Consider the following 18,080-nt stretch of genomic DNA (forward strand, 5'->3'; position numbering starts at 1 on the left):
TTACGCGTTTATGCGAAAAACCAAATTATTACTAACGAAAATACGAACAAACATACAAATAACTTAAAACACACACAATACATTATGACTTAAAACTTTATTGGAAACAAACCCCACCCCTGACCCGGAGACCCAGATTTTATTGGTTGAAACAGTTTTTGAAAAAACTGGCGGATTTGGACTCACGAGGCAGCTCACAGAGCCCTTATTTCATTATAAACAAAGCAACAATTTTTTTAAACCAACATTGTAACAGGAATATCGTAGCTCTTGTACCGCAAGTGTTAGCGTATACATATCAGAAAAGGTCATGTGCGATTTACTGCATCAAATAACCCTACGTTATTTACAAAACTGGAGCGATATTCAGATTTTCAATGAAAAAAAAACTAAGAAGGTTTATTGAAGCAATAAACATTACATCTTGGGAAAGTTCTGTTATAGTTTTGATATTTATATGATACGATCGCTCGTACTTGTTGAAGCGTGCGAAATGCACTAAGCATCGTATCAATAACAAATCAAGATGAAATTTAAAACTTTGAATAGTCCTTCTGGTCTCTACCCTTTTTAATATTGTTACCCCTATGTACTAGGAAGACTGGCTTCATTTCATTTTATTTCATTTATTGAATGCCAACCATGGTATTACAAGGTGCTTACATATTATTATAATAACATTATAAAGTACAGCATGGACCCTGCTAGGGCGTGACAAATCTTAAAATATAACTTAACATAGGGAAAAAAAAGTAAAGTTTACACTTAAAACTAATACATATTTTCCGATCCGTCGTTCATATATTCACCCCTAATTTAAAATTATTTCTAGAAATCAATTCCGGAAATAAAAATAGAAAATAAAACTCAAACTGTCTAACACAATTTAATCATACTTAACACATTGAATATAATAGGTACTCAATTTACATTATCATTCTTAAGAATTTAAGTTTTCATATTTAACAACTGCCTTATCTAAAATGCTTAAGATAAGTGAACAGTTCATTATGCACTTGGCTGAATGTACAGTCAGCAAAACTATTCGTTTTAAGCGAATAGTTTGTACAGAGAGAATAGAGTGTTACTGTCATAGTAAATGGTATGGCACCATCGCTCGAAAAGATTGCACCATACCTTTGGCCTAGTTTCAAGTAGATGGCGTAAATTTTTGACAATTAACAAATTGGCGAAAGAATAAGGATCAAAGTCAAATGGCGTTCTAACAGTTTTTATCTTCTGTCAAAAGATGGCAGTAAATTTACTGTGGCTACATAATTCACTTTGGCAATCTGCCTCTATTTCAAATTCTCTTTGGTTTGTTTTATACTTGCTGCTATATATTGCATCAGTTAAATTAAGGAAGTTAACATTTTTGTCATTGTATAGTCAAATTAAATACAATCCTACCAATTTCGATAACATTAGCTCAATATTCTATCAAACAAACTGATACTATTATCCTCATCATTGCTACTAACAACTTTATTATCGCTAGAATATTCCGAAGCGGGCGTCGTAGTCGCCATAAGCGGGCCGAATGGCCTGCTAGAACAAGTTTTGGCTCCAGTTACTAAATGATATTGGCAGTACAGCACTTGACAATTATCATTTTCACATAAAGCGTAATAACACGTTCCATCTACACACTGCGAGTTGATATTGAGCTGAGTCATCAGGCTGTCTGCGAGAGCCGTTGCGAAGCGCTCTATCACCAAATGAGCGTAGTTGCTGAACAAGTCTTTGACTGCTAGAATTAAAGTTGATGTTTTTTCGGAATCTTCAGTTGAGGTTGAGTTTACACCTGAAACAAGGTAATGGAAAAGATGTTATAATTTGTATAGAATTACCTTTGAAATAGACTGGAAATTGTGGTGGCGCTCAGTAAACCTGTTATTAAATAGTTACCTACAAATTACCCGACTAATATACCTCCATTTATTTATTTATTATTTGATTAAAAACAAAGCTTAATATGTTTTATATTGAAACGAGGGAATTCTAGATTAAAATTAAATTAAATGATTCAATATTCGTTTAATTCAGGCCTGTGTGTGTAGATTAGGTCACCCCTACACTCGTCTGAGTAGAGTGGCAAAGTAATGGGACAAAACAGTCGGTTTTAAGTTGTATGAGGGGTATCGATACTTTATTTTATCACTATCATAACCATTCACCAGCTTATAATACGTCCCAGATACAGGACGTCTGTCACGATATGGTTACATAAGTTACAGTCAAACACCATAATTAAATAACAAAATGCGATGAAATTGCGAAGCTAGAAAGCCTAAAGGGTGTGCTGCCAACGCCAAAGAACTCACCTTATTTTGAGAACTCGATTTGTCCACTTTCTCTTTCGGAGGCGGTACATCAGGGTTCCCCTTGGTGACTGTGGAAGACAGTGCAACTTCCAGCTCTAACGGGTGTTCCGCTGGTTCTACGGTTTGGATTGGCACTGTGGGCGCGGTTGACGACTCAGGTGCCGCGACAACCGCATCGGAGGTCGAAGTAGGAGCGGGCTCGGTGGGTAGCGATGGCTTCGGCTCCTCTGGCTTCAACCCCATGTTGTACTCTCGACATTGCCCCGTAACATATGTGTCATAAATGTTACACGTAACATTCACACATGCGGTTTTATCGCATTTCATCGTAGTGCAGGTGTGGTCGTTGCACCATATCGTGAGGTTTCGAGACGCGATCTCGACGTTGTCGTACGGGCCGATGGTGGTCGACCCGTTGAGGAGATCGGCTTGGGGCGGAGCCCCGGTGTCTGAAGAACCCCACCACCCTGTGAAGGGGTACGTGATCCATCCCCAGATCGTTGAACCAACCCCACGGCCCTCGGTTAGCTCATCTGCAAGCGGTGATGTTAGTTATCTTTTGTGTAATTATAATTAAATGCGGTTACAATGTACATAACTACAGACACATATCTTAGTAGATGTCACCTATACCGACATTCTTATCAAACGGGCAAATTTCTGAATACATTGTTAAAGTATTTTAGGACAGATTTGGAGATGTTTAACATTTTTTTATTGGTTCAGCTTAAATTCATTAGACCTGACCAGCTATCATGGTCGTATTTTTATCACCTGTCATGCTATGCGTTACTTTCGCACTTACATATTTGTTAGAACGTGACAGCCATGGTGACAAATGATAAAGAGCTGGCCATCTTAGCCCTACTGCTCTAATTTCGGCTAGTCCCCTTATATTAGCCGCTTGTTTTTAATAGTAAATGAAGTGACTGATGTAGGGTAGGTTACCCTGTATAATGAATTCTGATATATCTACAACAACTCTACATTAGATAAGATAAAATGTATTTCATTGAAAAATATCCTAAAATTAAAACAATCATAGTACGCTTAAATAGTTACTTAAATATTATAAATGTACATTCAATAAGATTTGAATTTATCACGATCAATGTATTCCGACACGGGCGTATGAAAGTGTGCTCAATAGCTAATCAGGTACAGATGTAGTGAATAATCCCTTACCACCGTATTTTCTCGGAAACTTTCGTATTTGTCATATTACTTCAGTATTTTTGGATACAAAACGTTTCTGAGAAAATACAATGAGAAAGGATTATTCACTACATCTGTACACGGGACGTGTTAGTAGTTGCCACACGCGTTTGGGTGATCTACATAAAAATATCTCAATCGTAAAAACGTTGATTTAGAAAAAAATACTTACTACTTGTTGGCTTGCAATAAACTCCTTGCACCAAACACACAATTAGAAATGGGAGAATACATTTAAACACAATCATGGTGACAGGGAAGGCTGCTCCGTCAGTAAATGTTTGAACAATCCCAGTCGTCCTTTAAATAGGTGCCGAGCCGGTATGTCGAGCCTATCTCTGAGATAAGGACCCGGGAATGTTTACCTAATGAGCGACTAACGGCCATTCTTACAAACCTTTTAATTTAGATACGTGACGGTTTTACCTTTGGAGATTAAAACATTCTTGTCGCTTTACGCTCTTTAATTTGTCATAATTTAGTAATGTTTGGAATGCGCAGTTATTATCACATCTTTATGTTTGTTTAAATCATCATCATCTTCGAAAAGCAATTGGTATGGTTCCGAAAAAGTCATTGGTACGAGTCGGAATTTGAACCCGCGACCTCCTGATTGAAAGGTGCTCCTTAAATACCGCCAATACTTGACCCTGCGGCTGGCGGTCGGCGGGGCGCCGGCGCCCTCCAGTCCTTGTTGTAAATTCTCGAAAAATAACAAGGCTCCGTTTCCATACATATTATTAGCAATCAGTTACCTTCTTACCAGGGATGTTGCGGATGCAGATTTTTTGACATCCGCGGATGCGCATGCGGATGCGGATGTCAAGATTAGGTACTTAGAAAACGTCAAATATTACATTTTTAGTATTTTTTTATTTAAAAAAACGAAACGTTTAGTATTTGAGCAAGAATATAGGTGCGTTATATTTAATAAACAGTAACTTGGCCGACTTTTCTGGATCTAGACGATTTCGTTATAGGTAATGACGAAATTACCTAGCACTTACGCCGCCGCTAAGACGTTCCTGTACCGACTTGTTCGACATCCGCATCCGCATAAGCTCCGCATCGATTTTATGCGGATGCAGATGCGGATGTTGAAAATAATGCGGAAGTTCCGCGGTTGCGGATGCGGATGTTCGCAACATCCCTGCTTCTTACGTCATTCGGATAATCATTGATTACCTAACAAGTGCTATAATACCGGGTGTAGCCTGTAACAGGAGCAATAAATTAACCTGTAGGATGTACTCCTCAAACAGAACAACATTTTTGTTCAGCAACTTTTGTTTTAATTTTTAGTACACTTTAACCCTTTATAGGGCAAGGGTCTCAAAAAAGACCACCCTATAACATCGTCTTTTTGTATTTTTTTCTTGTACAAAATTTTTTGTGCTATAGATTGGCGATGAGGCTTGAATTGAAGATTTTTTTGAGCCTTGCCCGCTAAAGGGTTAAAGTTTATTCTAAGACACAATGTATTGCGAATTTTGTTATGTTTAAGTAACGTCAATCACAATGATGTTAGCGTACATTTGTTTTGTATGAAAAATCGGTAAGTCTAAAGGATTCATAATTTTTTAAAGTTTTTAAACATAAGTTTTATCGTGTACAATATGTGTTTAAATTATTTGCTCGTGTTACAGGCCACACTTGGTATAATGAAAAAGCACGCGTGTTTAATATCTAGGATTATGAGCCTAAAAGCGGTTCAATAACTTCCACGTTACGAGCAAGCGTGTTGAAAAGTACTATTATATTGCAAATTATATTGTGTCCAAACAAGATAATTAAAATAATTCAATAATTATAAACATGGACAACATAAGTTACAAGAAAAAAACCCACTCGGAAACATTAATACTCTATTCATATTTTTCGTATGTACTTTATTCATGAAATGATTTTTAATAATATTACTGTGATTAATTGATTTTTTCATGTCCTGTCCTACTACTATTACATCCACGCACTTCCAAGTAAATCACTAGTTGGTACATTTTTACAAGTCGTAGACTTGAACAAAGGCAACGTCATTTTACTTTCACATAGTCTACAGAATTTCTTGATGTCTGCACAAATCAAAAAGTTACAAGATTGGCGATTCGAGCAATTGAAGAACACCTTTTTTGGTTTCGTTTCTCCATATAGCATTCTTGCGAATATCTCTGTACCTGCGTTTGTGGGAACCCTGGGTATATACCTCTCATCTGCATAGTTATTGGTAGTTGCGTTTTCAACTTCCTTTTTAATTATGTTGCCTTCGACGTCAAAGTCAATCACTTTCACAGGCGACACTAGCCCTTTGTATGTACTCAAAAATGACTCCTTAAATTTTGGTTTCTGAAAACGAACGAATGAAAAGGTAATCAACTGACATTTAATAATAATGCAATTTGAATCTTGTAAACATTTCGAACATTGATTCAGTTTTAACATCAAGTCGATAATGTACATATATATAACAATCGCACTAAGGCACTGTAGTCGTAGAAGCTTATCATAATTATGAATGAAAGTAGATCGTATATATGATTATTTTCTAATTTAATTACCTACATACCTATATGCAGAACTGAATTGTTTAATTCTAAGAAAATTCGCGTTCAATATTATAATTTATTACAATTTACAATAACAGACACAATGTAAAGAAACACTTACTTCGGTCGTTGAGGGCATGATATTTTTTGATGTTGTCCTTGTTAATCTCATACAAATTAAAATGATGATGCACTGAATGCTTTTATAAAACAATGCACTAGTCATTGCAGCAGGGTACGTGACGAAGTCAACTTATTTAGCGCTAGCACAAGTTATCTTCCTACTCTAGAGCAGGGAGCAACGAGAGTTAAAATACTACTTGTGCCAAGCTTTTTACTCCAGCACGAAGGGTTTACAAACAAACACACACATGTTTCTTCAACTCGATTTATTTTGAAAATATAGATAAGAACTGTTACGCAATTTTCGTAATTTTAAAAATTGAGCAATGGCCGGTCGCGTCTAGTTCCTTCGGTGTGCATTTTACCTTTGTGAAGCTTTTCTTGGCCGCCGTGAATGTAACACATTTGGAACCTATACTTATAGTGGCTTTACCGAACAATTTTCCTAGCATTTTTTGCTGTAATATGTCCACTGTTTCTAAAGCAATGTTTGACGGTAAATCCATGATTGACTCCATCGATGCGACGCTATCTGCAAAAGTTGAATTTCACTATTGAGTGACAGGATATACCTAGAGGCATTTGGTGTATAAAACAAGCTAATGCAAGAAAATGCGTAAAACCAGTAAATTACGCTATCGCGTGGGTTTTTTAATTTATCTCAATTACTCTGAAAACAAGTTAGGTAATAAACGAGGGTCGTTTGCCGCACGAGTGTGCGCATAAAATGAGTATTATTTACATCAGAATAATCTAATCTAGTGACCATGTATACATTGCTTTACGCTCATTGACATTTTTCCTACGTCAAGTTGACGCATGCGTTCAACGCTACATTCATCGCATATAACAACAAATGGAACACGGGCGGAAAGATTGTGAATAGGTTATCTTACCAGTAGTGTTGGATCCGGCGCAGTGCCCCCTGTTGTTGGTTCTGTTCGTTGGCACGCAAGTTCTGTGAACACACACCATCTCTGCGCATTTCATAGAATGACAGATACTGTCCGAACAGAAGGACAACGCTCCTCTAATATACTTCCCCATGAACGACATAAACGCCGGTGCTACTGTGCCTACATCGTTCCAATCCACTTTTCCGAATATTGCTTCTTCTAAAGCCTTAGAACGATTCTGACGTATCGTTTCTGCGCTCAGATTTAACTTTTCCTTATTACTTTCTCCATCTAGTATTAAACTGGTTATGTTTTTTGAGTTTACAAGGGCCTGGCCTTTTGAATTGTTCGGCCAGTATAAAAGTTCGTCGTCTTCAGGAAATAATTTATCTGTTTTTTTCATTGTCTCATTCGAATTAATACTTATTTTTTGTGTGTGGGAAACATTTTTGCGGTCTGTAATCTCAATAGCTGAACTGTTTTGACTGGCCACATCTCGTTTTCTTCTCAAGGAGGGCTCTTCTGTAGACGCGTTTGAACTCCCCTTCGTGAAGTCTGTTTCAATGCTGTTTTCATTCCTGTGAACATCTTCGGTAATATTGTCAATAGAATTAGTTATATTAACCATAAAGTAAATATTATCATCAGTTTTTGTATCATTCATGTTTGGTAACTTCGTAGTTTTATCAACAAAAATGTCCGTATACATTGTATTTGCTTGCTCTATATTTTGTGTGTTATTCCAATCATTTGCTTGATTTATTTTAGTATTACTTTCTATTTTCTGTCGAGAATCGCTTTGTTTGTAGCTTTCATCTACATTTGGTGGCGTTGAATGTTCTTGTTCCAATTTTAAGTCGTGATATGTTATAACTTTCTTCCTGTGCCTTTTGCCATTGCTACCTGCCTTCGATTTCTTTTTCCTATGAATAGTTATTTTGTGAATAGGTGCAGTATTCTTGTTCGTTTTCTGAAGGTCGTACATTTCTAGAAGAAAAGGAAAGCCAAAGAACGGAAATGGTAGGTTTATGTTCGATTCCTTTGAAATACTTCCACGCTCTATGGTTTTTTCATTAGTTTTATTCATTAATATTTCACCTAAACCCTGGTGTACTTGTGGGAATTGTACGTCAACTTTTATTTTTATGTTTATGGTGTTTTCGCTCGTGGGCCGCACGTCTTTGTTCGAGCTAGCTTCAGTGGCGGCTGCCTTGCTTTTTTCGTCTACGACTTGCTTTCTCCGCGAACTGGGTTCTAATGCTATTAAACATTGCTTACAACCGCATTCACATGGGAATGTGTCAGCCTCACAGTAGCAAGACGATGGTATTTTCTCTCTTATCATGGAGGGCACAACGGGAGGAAGGTTTAACATTTTTACGTCTGGATTTACTTGATCCATGGGAAATTGTTTTGCTGGATCAACCTGCTGATTGATGGGTTCGCCGTAATATGGACTCGATCTCATCATATTGATTGGTATTAAAAAGTCTAATGGCGCGCTGAATTGAGTTTTAGGGAACGGTATCGTGTTGGGGTTGTAGTAAAAGTCGTCGTGTTTATTAGTTTTGGCGGCAAGGCTCTTAGAATACCTATCGCGTTGTAAAAGCGGGACTTTGTTTTTAGTTTTGGATTTGTCGACGTAATTTCTTCTCTGTTTGTGAGCTTTTTCTAAATAATGTTGATACTCTGATAAAAGATCTTCAATGTTTTCGTCACTTTCGCTGTTTTCATCGTTGTTGGTTAAAGTTTCCATGGGCGGATTCTGTAATAACAAGCCGTCTTACTTGTATGGAGGGATAGGATCGCGGGGCTATTTGTCTTAGCGCCACTTGCACCCCGGTCCGGTTAGTAAGATGGTGCAAGTTGCGCTAAAAAAAGGTAGTCTTGTTGCACTTGTTTAATCTAGTTTTAAAATTATGCACTGGAGTAGATTTCAGCTTTATTTTATTATTTATTTATTCCAAAAGTTGTATAGTTTTACAATGTTTCATTGAAAACATGTCATATAAAAAAACCTCTCCAAGTTTTGTCAGGCTTTCTGTAAAAAATAGTTTGCCTGTTCGCTTGCCAACATTTTTGTTTCTTAGAAAATTGTAGTTTTGTATTGTAGGACTGAGGTACAAGCACACGCCTAGCAAACCTGACACCGCAAGGGCGCTAATATATGTCCGTCGCCCTGTATATTTCGCCTGCTACTTATTTGGGCCTTCACTATTATATACGCATAATTATTAAAGAGTCAACTTACCGCGTTATTTTCATAGTCTTTTATTATATCTGCAATGTCACTATAAATTATTGTCTCATATAGAGGTGTAAATTCTATTCGATTTAATTCGGAGGAACCTGAAAAAAGCAAACGAGTTTTTTCACACGTTATTGATTGGGAATTTTTGTATCCATTCATGTTTTCATAAACCCACAAATAATATTTATAAACTATTAATACCATAAACAGAAAAAGATGTCATATATTAAAGAAAAAGTGACGAATCCCTCCAGTGGTGAAGGCCGGATTCGAACTGGCGTCTTTAGCAATCCGGGCTAACGCCTTGAACCCCTAGGCCACCCCGACATGGTGGAACCAGTCCCAATTACTCAACTATATGCCAACTTACTAAGACTAGGTGTCTTTGACCAACTCTAAGGGCAAGCAGTAGGCGCTTGCACAGTTTATAATTTATAGGTATAAATAAATTATAAACTGAAATAGATGTATATATCTAGTGTAACTACTTAAAAAAATACAAATCAAAGTATAATAATTTGATTTATTCCCAAAGTTGTGTTATAGTTAGTACCATATTTTTTGAAATATGTGAATTTTAAAGTTGAGGCGTGGTTAAATTTAAGTATGGAACGCTTACCTGACTCGTAACATAAAACATTTATGACACAAAAACTCAGAATGACGAACACCGCCATTTGTGAATGCGATTGATTGGTAATAGAACACGGGTATGCCTTTAAGGCTTTATCGGCGTGTTTACAAATTTATGGCGTTTATGTTCCAAATCCAAACAAAGAGTGGTAACGACGATTGTTCCTACTTACGAAACGATTACATAACATAGCGATTACACATTAAGCTCAATAAGAAATAACATTTGTTTATTCTAGCCCAAAATACGCATTCAAGTAAAATTAACAACTTTAAAAAAACACACAATTGCGAGTCGGACTCAACTAGGGTTTGCAATCCGGATCCGAAATGTATGAAATTATCCGGATCTGGATCCGGATCCGCAGATCTTCTCAGACATTTCGGATCCGTCGTGCAAACCCTAGACTGGTCGGACTCGCCCATCGAGAGTTCCGTACAAATTTAACTTTTTTTTTTCTACAAATTAATTGTTTTCTGATTTTTCCCTGTACTTGTAGTGTAAGACGATATTACTTGCCAAATTTCATAGTTCTAGGTCTTATTTTGATTCCCTTGAGAGTCTCGAAATATACGTTTTTTGCAGCATAAACGGCCGTATCTTTATTTTACGTTATCTTAGAAGTTAGATTTTTTTCACAGCTTTAAGGGGCTATTATAAACTGAAGTATAGGGTTTTAATTATAACTCGATATCTCCACGCGTTTCCGAGATAAAGGGTCTTGACAGACGGACGGACACGGACAGTAAATTGATCCTATAAGGGTTCCATTTTTTTCTGGCTCTTAATTTCAGCACTCTCCATCCATGAGGTATGAACATTTGTGGAGCTTCTAGATAGGCGGAGTTGGACCCGTGGGCCCTTGTTTCTCTAGAGATTTAATTGGCCCAGAGTTGTATAATCGGAAATGTGAACTGGCAATGATTCTTTTACTTTAACTTAAATATATGTTTTGCTTGTTATAGGAATCAAACAATAGCAGTAATGCGGAAGCCGAGCGCCTCACCATGCATCGGTGCATTGTCACGAGCATCATCGAGAGCGAGACCGTCTACGTCGAATGCCTATACGTCATGGAAAAGGTAAGTTACATTTAGAAGTCAGAAAACGCTATGGTAGGACTAAGTACGATTTGACCGCTTAGCACGACTTGAGTTGTCGCGCGCGACTCCAAACTTAAAATCACGCTTGACATATGGAGTCATGCTGCAACTAGGGTTTGCACGACGGATCCGAAATGTATGGGAAGATCCGCGGATCCGGATAAATTCATACATTCCGGATTCAGATTGCAAACCCTAGCTGCAACGCAAGTCATGCTAAGCTGTCTGAGCCGCAGACCGCAGTATCAGTGAGAAGATTAAAAGTAAATATCTGATCTGAATACATGCAAAGTAAAGGCGTTCATCGTAATTTTGTACCAAAATATTGTCGGCACTTTTTATAGAACACTAATGTTTTAGCAACCCATATTTTATATTGTAGGTAATTTATTTATTAGCGCCACGCGCACTGGATACTTATGTTCTAAGAGCGGTTTCACATTAGCGTTTTTTTCTGCGCGTGTTCGGTCGTTTCGGCGTTATATTAGGTGTATACGTGCCTACACGCGCTTCCAAAAGCGAGCTTATCTTAGGCGCGTATAAAACGCTAGTTTGAAACAGCCCTACGCTGTGATTAGTATCAACACGCTGGATAAAAGCATAGAGAAAAAAGTACATAGATCACTCCATACATCAGTTTTAGTACCAAAAAGACTATAGCGGAACTATCAGTACTGCTACAGTCAAGTAGCAGTACTAATAGTTCCGCTACTCGTTGCTAGATGTAGACTTTGAAATTAATAGTCTATCTGATGTATGGAGTGAGCACTGTTGTCTTACTATATTTCTCTATGATCAAAGTAAAGAAATTGTGCAGAAATTCTAATACACGCGACGCCTACAAGTACGTATATGTAGGAATTCTTATTGAAAATATTAAAGGCTAAATTGAGTGCATGTTTTCAGTACATGAACGCCATAAAAGCGACGCTGTCGACGTCCCAGCCTGTGATAACGGAGGAAGAGTTCAACACGATATTTTACAAAATATCCGAGCTGCATGAACTACACAAGAATTTCCTCGAGGGACTGAAGGCCGCCGTCGCTAGTTGGGAAGAGCCTCTATCTGTGGGAAGCCACTTTAAAAAAATGGTACGAACTCTATTTTACAAACATAATTGTAATTTAACCTACGACTATAACTGTCGCGCTCGTAATTTGCATACTAAAATCGGTCACATGTGCCCGGCGCGGCAGCGAAAGAATTGATATTTATTTTTAAATCAAAGGACTTAAATTCGGATCGGGAAGTTGGCGATACAAAAGTTAAGATGATTCAACATGTAATATACTAACGTTCCATTCTGTCTATAGGCGGAGAACATAAACGTATACGGCGCGTTTCTGCACAACTACGGCCGAGCTACGGACGCCGTGCGACGCCGCTGCGCGAGCTCGCAACGCTTCGCCGACCTCACGCGCCAGATCGCCTGCCGCGGCCAGCCCATGTCGCTCGACGATCTGCTGCACAAACCCGTCGCTAGAGTCCAGAAGAACGCTCTTGTCTTGCATGTTAGTTCATCATGATCACTATACAACTCGCTTCGCCGACCTCACGCGCCAGATCGCCTGCCGCGGCCAGCCCATGTCGCTCGACGACCTGCTGCACAAACCCGTCGCTAGAGTCCAGAAGAACGCTCTTGTCTTGCATGTTAGTTCATCATGATCACTATACAACTCGCTTCGCCGACCTCACGCGCTAGATCGCCTGCCGCGGACAGCCCATGTCGCTCGACGATATCCTGCGGGCGCAGTATGGTTTCGTTATTTTTATCGCCTGTCACTATGCCCGTCACTTTCGCACGTACATACTTGATAGAACGTGACAGGCATGGTGACAAGCGATAAAAATGCGACCGTGCCACCGCCGCTGCACAAGCCCTTTGCTAGAGTCTACAAAAATGCCCAGTATAGCAGGGCAGCATGTCGGTCGCCGATATACTGCACAAGGCTTTCACTACTGTCGCTGTCGCTAAGTACATCATATAGCACAGCGCCAGTCGTTTATTTCTATCAATATTCCAGCCAGTAGTACACCTTGTGTTGAAGATGGCCTGACTGAAATGCTGACAGAAGTATAAACCATGTATGCCAAACTAACGAGCGCTAGGGAAAAAGTCTCACACTTGTTGTAGAATGAGGACTGTACCGATTACAGAGTTTGCTAATCGCGAATGTTTGTTACAGGATCTCATAAAATACACCCCTGCAAGCCATCCTGACCACGCTATGCTCACCGACGCACTCAACATGACACAGCATTTCCTCGACGAATTTAATATTATACAAACTAAATCTATGTTCCCTGTAAGTATTTCAAATAAATATAACACGTGTATTATATGAGCACGAATAGTAAATCAAATAGTTTCATGTATGTTTTTTCCTTTTTTAGAATGCAGACCGCGCCCAAAGAAGACTCGTCAAGAATTCATTTATTGTAGAACTTTCGGATGGACATAGAAAATTGAGGCATTTATTCCTTTTCAACGATGTCATAGCTTGTGCCAAATACAAGGTAACTATATTATAAAGGAGTGACACGCAATTACCATAATTTACATCAAATTTTGTCATTTTCCATGCGTCCAAAAAGTGGCAGGGAATCTGTCTTGTTTTTAGGGTTCCGTACCCAAAGGGTAAAAACGGGACCCTATTACTAAGACTCCGCTGTCCGTCCGTCCGTCCATCCGTCCGTCTGTCACCAGGCTGTATCTCACGAACCGTGATAGCTAGACAGTTGAAATTTCCACAGATGATGTATTTATGTTGCCGCTATAACAACAAATACTAAAAACAGAATAAAATAAAGATCTAAGTGGGGCTCCCATACAACAAACGTGATTTTTGACCGAAGTTAAGCATCGTCGGGCGGGGTCAGTACTTGGATGGGTGACCGTTTTTTTTGCTTGTTTTGCTCTATTTTTTGTTGATGGTGTGGAACCCTCCGTGCGCGAGTCCGACTCGCACTTGGCCGGTTTTTTTTATTCCTGATTCAGGCGTGTGTGTCATAGATTCTAAAATTTTCACCTTGAATCCATCTGCGCCTAACGAGCATTAAGTGTAAATATTCTGCGTTTAGGTTTTTAAATGAGCTGTCTTGGTCATTCGGCTAAAGTGATAGTTGGATTGGAAATAGTAAACATACCTATAGATTCAATAGATACATAACGCCTTCTGGCATTAAGTTCGCCTTTTGTTTTAGTGTACAATCAAGTTTAAGTTTCAATAACACTATAGATTCAGCCAATTACATCTATTGTCTTTAAGGTACTTATTAAATTATTGGCGAAAGATATACTTTCGCCGATACCCGATGTGTCTTAATCGATACCACCAAGATTGTTTAATTGGTTGACTTTCCTACATTCTAAAACCCAGTTTTAATTTTGTATAGGCTTCAGGTCGCGATAAGTTCACGTTCGAGTTGAAGTGGTTCATCCAGCTGCCGGACATCGTGGTGGTGGAGGAGGAGATCGGAGCGGCGGACGCGCGGGAAACGTCGCCCGCCAACATCGTGGCGCTCAAGTCGCAGGCGTCCACCGTGCGCGACCAGATACTGGCTGAAGAACGAGCCGCGCAGGATGACAAGGTAACATGATCAGTTCATGTTCGAGTTCTAGTGGTTCATCCAGCTGCCGGACATCGTGGTGGTGGAGGAGGAGATCGGAGCGGCGGACGCGCGGGAAACGTCGCCCGCCAACATCGTGGCGCTCAAGTCGCAGGCGTCCACCGTCCGCGACCAGATACTGGCTGAAGAACGAGCCGCGCAGGATGACAAGGTAACATGATCAGTTCATGTTCGAGTTCTAGTGGTTCATCCAGCTGCCGGACATCGTGGTGGTGGAGGAGGAGATCGGAGCGGCGGACGCGCGGGAAACGTCGCCCGCCAACATCGTGGCGCTCAAGTCGCAGGCGTCCACCGTCCGCGACCAGATACTGGCTGAAGAACGAGCCGCGCAGGATGACAAGGTAACATGATCAGTTCACGTCCGAGTTGAAGTAACGTGGTAGTGGTTCATCCAACTTGCCTGCTAACAGTGCTAACATCGTGGCCCTCAAGTTGCAAGCGGTTACGGTGCGCGTCTAGATACTGACTGAAGACCGAGCGACACAGGGTGACAAGATAAAACAATCTAACTGTAACCTCATTTTTTAGCCTATTTGAGCCGCTGCTGGGCAAAGGCCTTGGTCTCTACGACTCCCGGTTTTGTCATATCCGGTTTTTCGATTTGTTCTTGCAAGTTATTCTTCATAAACTCCATCATCATTTTTATGCGTTTGAGTCGGCCGATAATTTTCGCCCCCACCCATCCACCGGTTCACTTGGTGGCTATTATACTATATTGCTAGCTCACCTGTGATGCTTTGCAAGTGAAGTGAGTTTATTTTGAAAATCAAAGCTTATTCTGGCTTAAAAATGTCTATCTTTGTCTCATTCAATTGATTCCTGTCTATGTCAATTACGGGCCATATGTAAACATATTTACAGTACATATGGTCCTATTTTGCCGCACTAGTGCGTAAAATAGCACTTTTCGTGCGATGTCAAAAATTTAAAGGGCCATATGTACTGTAAAACGTTGTACGATACACGTGCGAATAGGTAATTCGCAACTCGTGTCGACTTAAAACACTCCCTTCGGTCGTGTTTTAATTTACCGCCACTCGTTTCTAATTTTCTCTTTTTCGCACTTGTATCGTAAATAACTATTTTGTCTCTTATAGAAAATCCGACTAGGCAGTCGCGGCACGGCAGAGAAACAGCGCAAGAAGCTTGCGGAGCTAGAAGGGCAGCTAGTACTGGCGTCGCCCAACCTGGTGCTGCGGGTCGGAGCGCGCGCGCCCGGCGCCTCCGCGCTGCAACGGCACCACATCTTCTTCCTGAGTTCAGAGTATGAACGCACGCAGTGGATCGACTCTATACATGCGCTGCAGGTACATTATACATACGACTGTAATTATTTATTTATCGTATGGCATATGTACGTCACTGAATTACATATAAAAAAGAAAAGTTATAGCTTAAATTTCGACTGTAATGACTGAGTCGTAAGGTTGAGATTCATACGCAGGATGTCGGCCAATCAGGTGCTAAGGGAGTGCGAGCGCGCCGGGAACCTGTGCTTATAGTTATTTGTACAACAAGAGATCAAAGTTTGATATTTCTTCGAGTGCTTATTTTGAGTCCCGTGCAAGCGAAAGATTCTATACTCGCTACGCTCGTGAATCTAATTTAGAATCTTGAGCGTAGTAAGGGACTCAAAAGCGCACGAGATGTAAATAACTTTGATCTCGTGTAGTTCACAAAACTTTTCACCTCAGCAGTGAGAACATATTAGAGAACCCGAAAAATGTATTCCTTATTCATCACTTACCTCTATTCACTCATGTTTTCTTAAGATATACCAACAATTAAGTTTTCACCTCAGCAGCTCGAACAAGGGCACTTTGCTACTTAAAAACAGTGAGCAAAATCGCATTTTGCGCATTTTGTCTCACTCAGTGAGCAAAATGCGATTTTGCTCACTGTTTTTAAGTAGCAAAGTACCCTTGTTCGAGCTGCTGAGTTGAAAAATAATTTGCTTTGTAATTTGTCTTCGGAGGCAGCGCAAATAACGAACTATCATAGGAGCTGTAGTATAGTAAATAGATAGGATGGTAAAAGTCGACCTCTCGATCAATTAGATGAAAACAACACTGTTAATACATTCCCTGCCAACGTTTTCGTAGCGCTACGCTCGTAGCCGATCCCAGCGTTTTCCCGCTTTGCAAAGGAAAGCGACTACGAACAGAGATCCTGCCGAGCGAGTTTCCGGCACTTTAACGTCGCGCACCATACGATGTGGTATCCTTTCGAGAAGTTTTGTGGGCTGACTTCGATCGTAATAATAAGGAGTGTGTTGACAGGCGTCATCGGCACCACCAGGCGGCTCAGCGGCCGTGTCGATGCTGGAGCTCCAAGCGTGGGTGACGGCGTGCCGCAGCTACCTGCAGACGGACATGGGCTCGTACCTGCTGCGCAGCGGGCGCGACGACTCGCTGCTGCTGGGCGACCTGCAGCTGCACATCACCGGCATGACCGCGCCGCTCGACTCGTCCGCCGGTCAGTCTGTTATATTATTACTTATATATTATTATTGGCGCCATCATGACCCAATATAGGATCTATTGTTGGACAAGGCTTCTGAACACTACACAAATAGTAAACCCTCAAGTTTGTTTGAGTATAATGCACGACACCGCGCACCAAAGTGGTACGACATTCCTAATACACCCGGCCGCTGCTAAATCACACGGTCTTGGCACAAACTTTCCTTATATGTTTTGCGATTTTTAGGGTTCCGTAGCCAAATGGCAAAAAACGGAACCCTTATAGATTCGTCATGTCTGTCTGTCTGTCTGTCCGTCCGTATGTCACAGCCACTTTTCTCCGAAACTATAAGAACTATACTGTTGAAACTTGGTAAGTAGATGTATTCTGTGAACCGCATTAAGATTTTCACACAAAAATAGAAAAAAAACCAATAAACTTTGGGGGTCCCCATACTTAGAATTGAAAAAAAAAAATTCATCAAACCCATACGTGTGGGGTATCTATGGATAGGTCTTCAAAAATGATATTGAGGTTTCTAATATCATTTTTTTCTAAACTGAATACTTTGCGCGAGAGACACTTCCAAAGTGGTAAAATGTGTGTCCCTCCCCCTCTCTTATTTTAGAAGTTACAGCTTCTAAAATAAGAGAATGATAAAACTAAATAAAATATATGATGTACATTACCATGTAAACTTCCACCGAAAATTGGTTTGAACGAGATCTAGTAAGTAGTTTTTTTTTTACTACGTCATAAATCGCCTAAATACGGAACCCTTCATGGGCGAGTCCGACTCGCATTTGGCTGGTTTTTTAATTTTGATGCGGGAACATACTAATCATTAGTACATTATTGTCGAGGTTCGGAAGTAGCTACTTGCAGGCTGAGGATTCG

At 40.0% G+C, this 18,080-nt stretch overlaps 3 protein-coding genes across 3 annotated transcripts in view; 1 reads left to right on the plus strand and 2 right to left on the minus strand.

Moving 5' to 3' along the window:
- LOC134653044 (active breakpoint cluster region-related protein) overlaps positions 1-18,080 on the plus strand; it is a 33,903-nt gene that overhangs the window by 10,335 nt on the left and 5,488 nt on the right. The window contains exons 8-15 of the mRNA XM_063508328.1: positions 10,952-11,068; positions 11,996-12,181; positions 12,404-12,601; positions 13,277-13,396; positions 13,485-13,607; positions 14,487-14,681; positions 15,818-16,027; positions 17,000-17,195. Coding sequence (XP_063364398.1) covers positions 10,952-11,068; positions 11,996-12,181; positions 12,404-12,601; positions 13,277-13,396; positions 13,485-13,607; positions 14,487-14,681; positions 15,818-16,027; positions 17,000-17,195 — 1,345 coding nt within the window. The remainder of the gene's footprint in view (positions 1-10,951; positions 11,069-11,995; positions 12,182-12,403; positions 12,602-13,276; positions 13,397-13,484; positions 13,608-14,486; positions 14,682-15,817; positions 16,028-16,999; positions 17,196-18,080) is intronic.
- On the minus strand, positions 1,412-4,045 carry LOC134653041 (uncharacterized). The gene is made up of 3 exons (XM_063508324.1): positions 3,712-4,045; positions 2,325-2,857; positions 1,412-1,804 (listed from the first exon to the last, which is right to left on the minus strand). The coding sequence occupies exons 1-3, from the start codon at positions 3,785-3,787 to the stop codon at positions 1,799-1,801; spliced, it is 615 nt and encodes a 204-aa protein (XP_063364394.1). The 5' UTR covers positions 3,788-4,045; the 3' UTR covers positions 1,412-1,798.
- Positions 6,455-10,120, minus strand: LOC134653033 (uncharacterized). The gene is made up of 4 exons (XM_063508314.1): positions 9,972-10,120; positions 9,353-9,450; positions 7,102-8,866; positions 6,455-6,737 (listed from the first exon to the last, which is right to left on the minus strand). The coding sequence occupies exons 1-4, from the start codon at positions 10,027-10,029 to the stop codon at positions 6,499-6,501; spliced, it is 2,160 nt and encodes a 719-aa protein (XP_063364384.1). The 5' UTR covers positions 10,030-10,120; the 3' UTR covers positions 6,455-6,498.

The sequence above is a fragment of the Cydia amplana genome, chromosome 12 (genome assembly GCF_948474715.1).
Source record: "Cydia amplana chromosome 12, ilCydAmpl1.1, whole genome shotgun sequence".
NCBI classification, from domain to species: Eukaryota; Metazoa; Arthropoda; class Insecta; order Lepidoptera; family Tortricidae; genus Cydia; species Cydia amplana.

Coding starts and splice junctions, on each gene's coding strand:
- LOC134653041 (XM_063508324.1), bottom strand. CDS start 3,787: ATGATTGTGTTTAAATGTATTCTCCCATTTCTAATTGTGTGTTTGGTG. Junction 2,858..3,711: donor TTATTGCAAGCCAACAAGTA/GTAAGTATTTTT, acceptor CACCGCTTGCAG/ATGAGCTAACCGAGGGCCGT.
- LOC134653033 (XM_063508314.1), bottom strand. CDS start 10,029: ATGGCGGTGTTCGTCATTCTGAGTTTTTGTGTCATAAATGTTTTATGT. Junction 9,451..9,971: donor TGTTTTATGTTACGAGTCAG/GTAAGCGTTCCA, acceptor TGCTTTTTTCAG/GTTCCTCCGAATTAAATCGA. Junction 6,738..7,101: donor CGCCGGATCCAACACTACTG/GTAAGATAACCT, acceptor CAACTTTTGCAG/ATAGCGTCGCATCGATGGAG.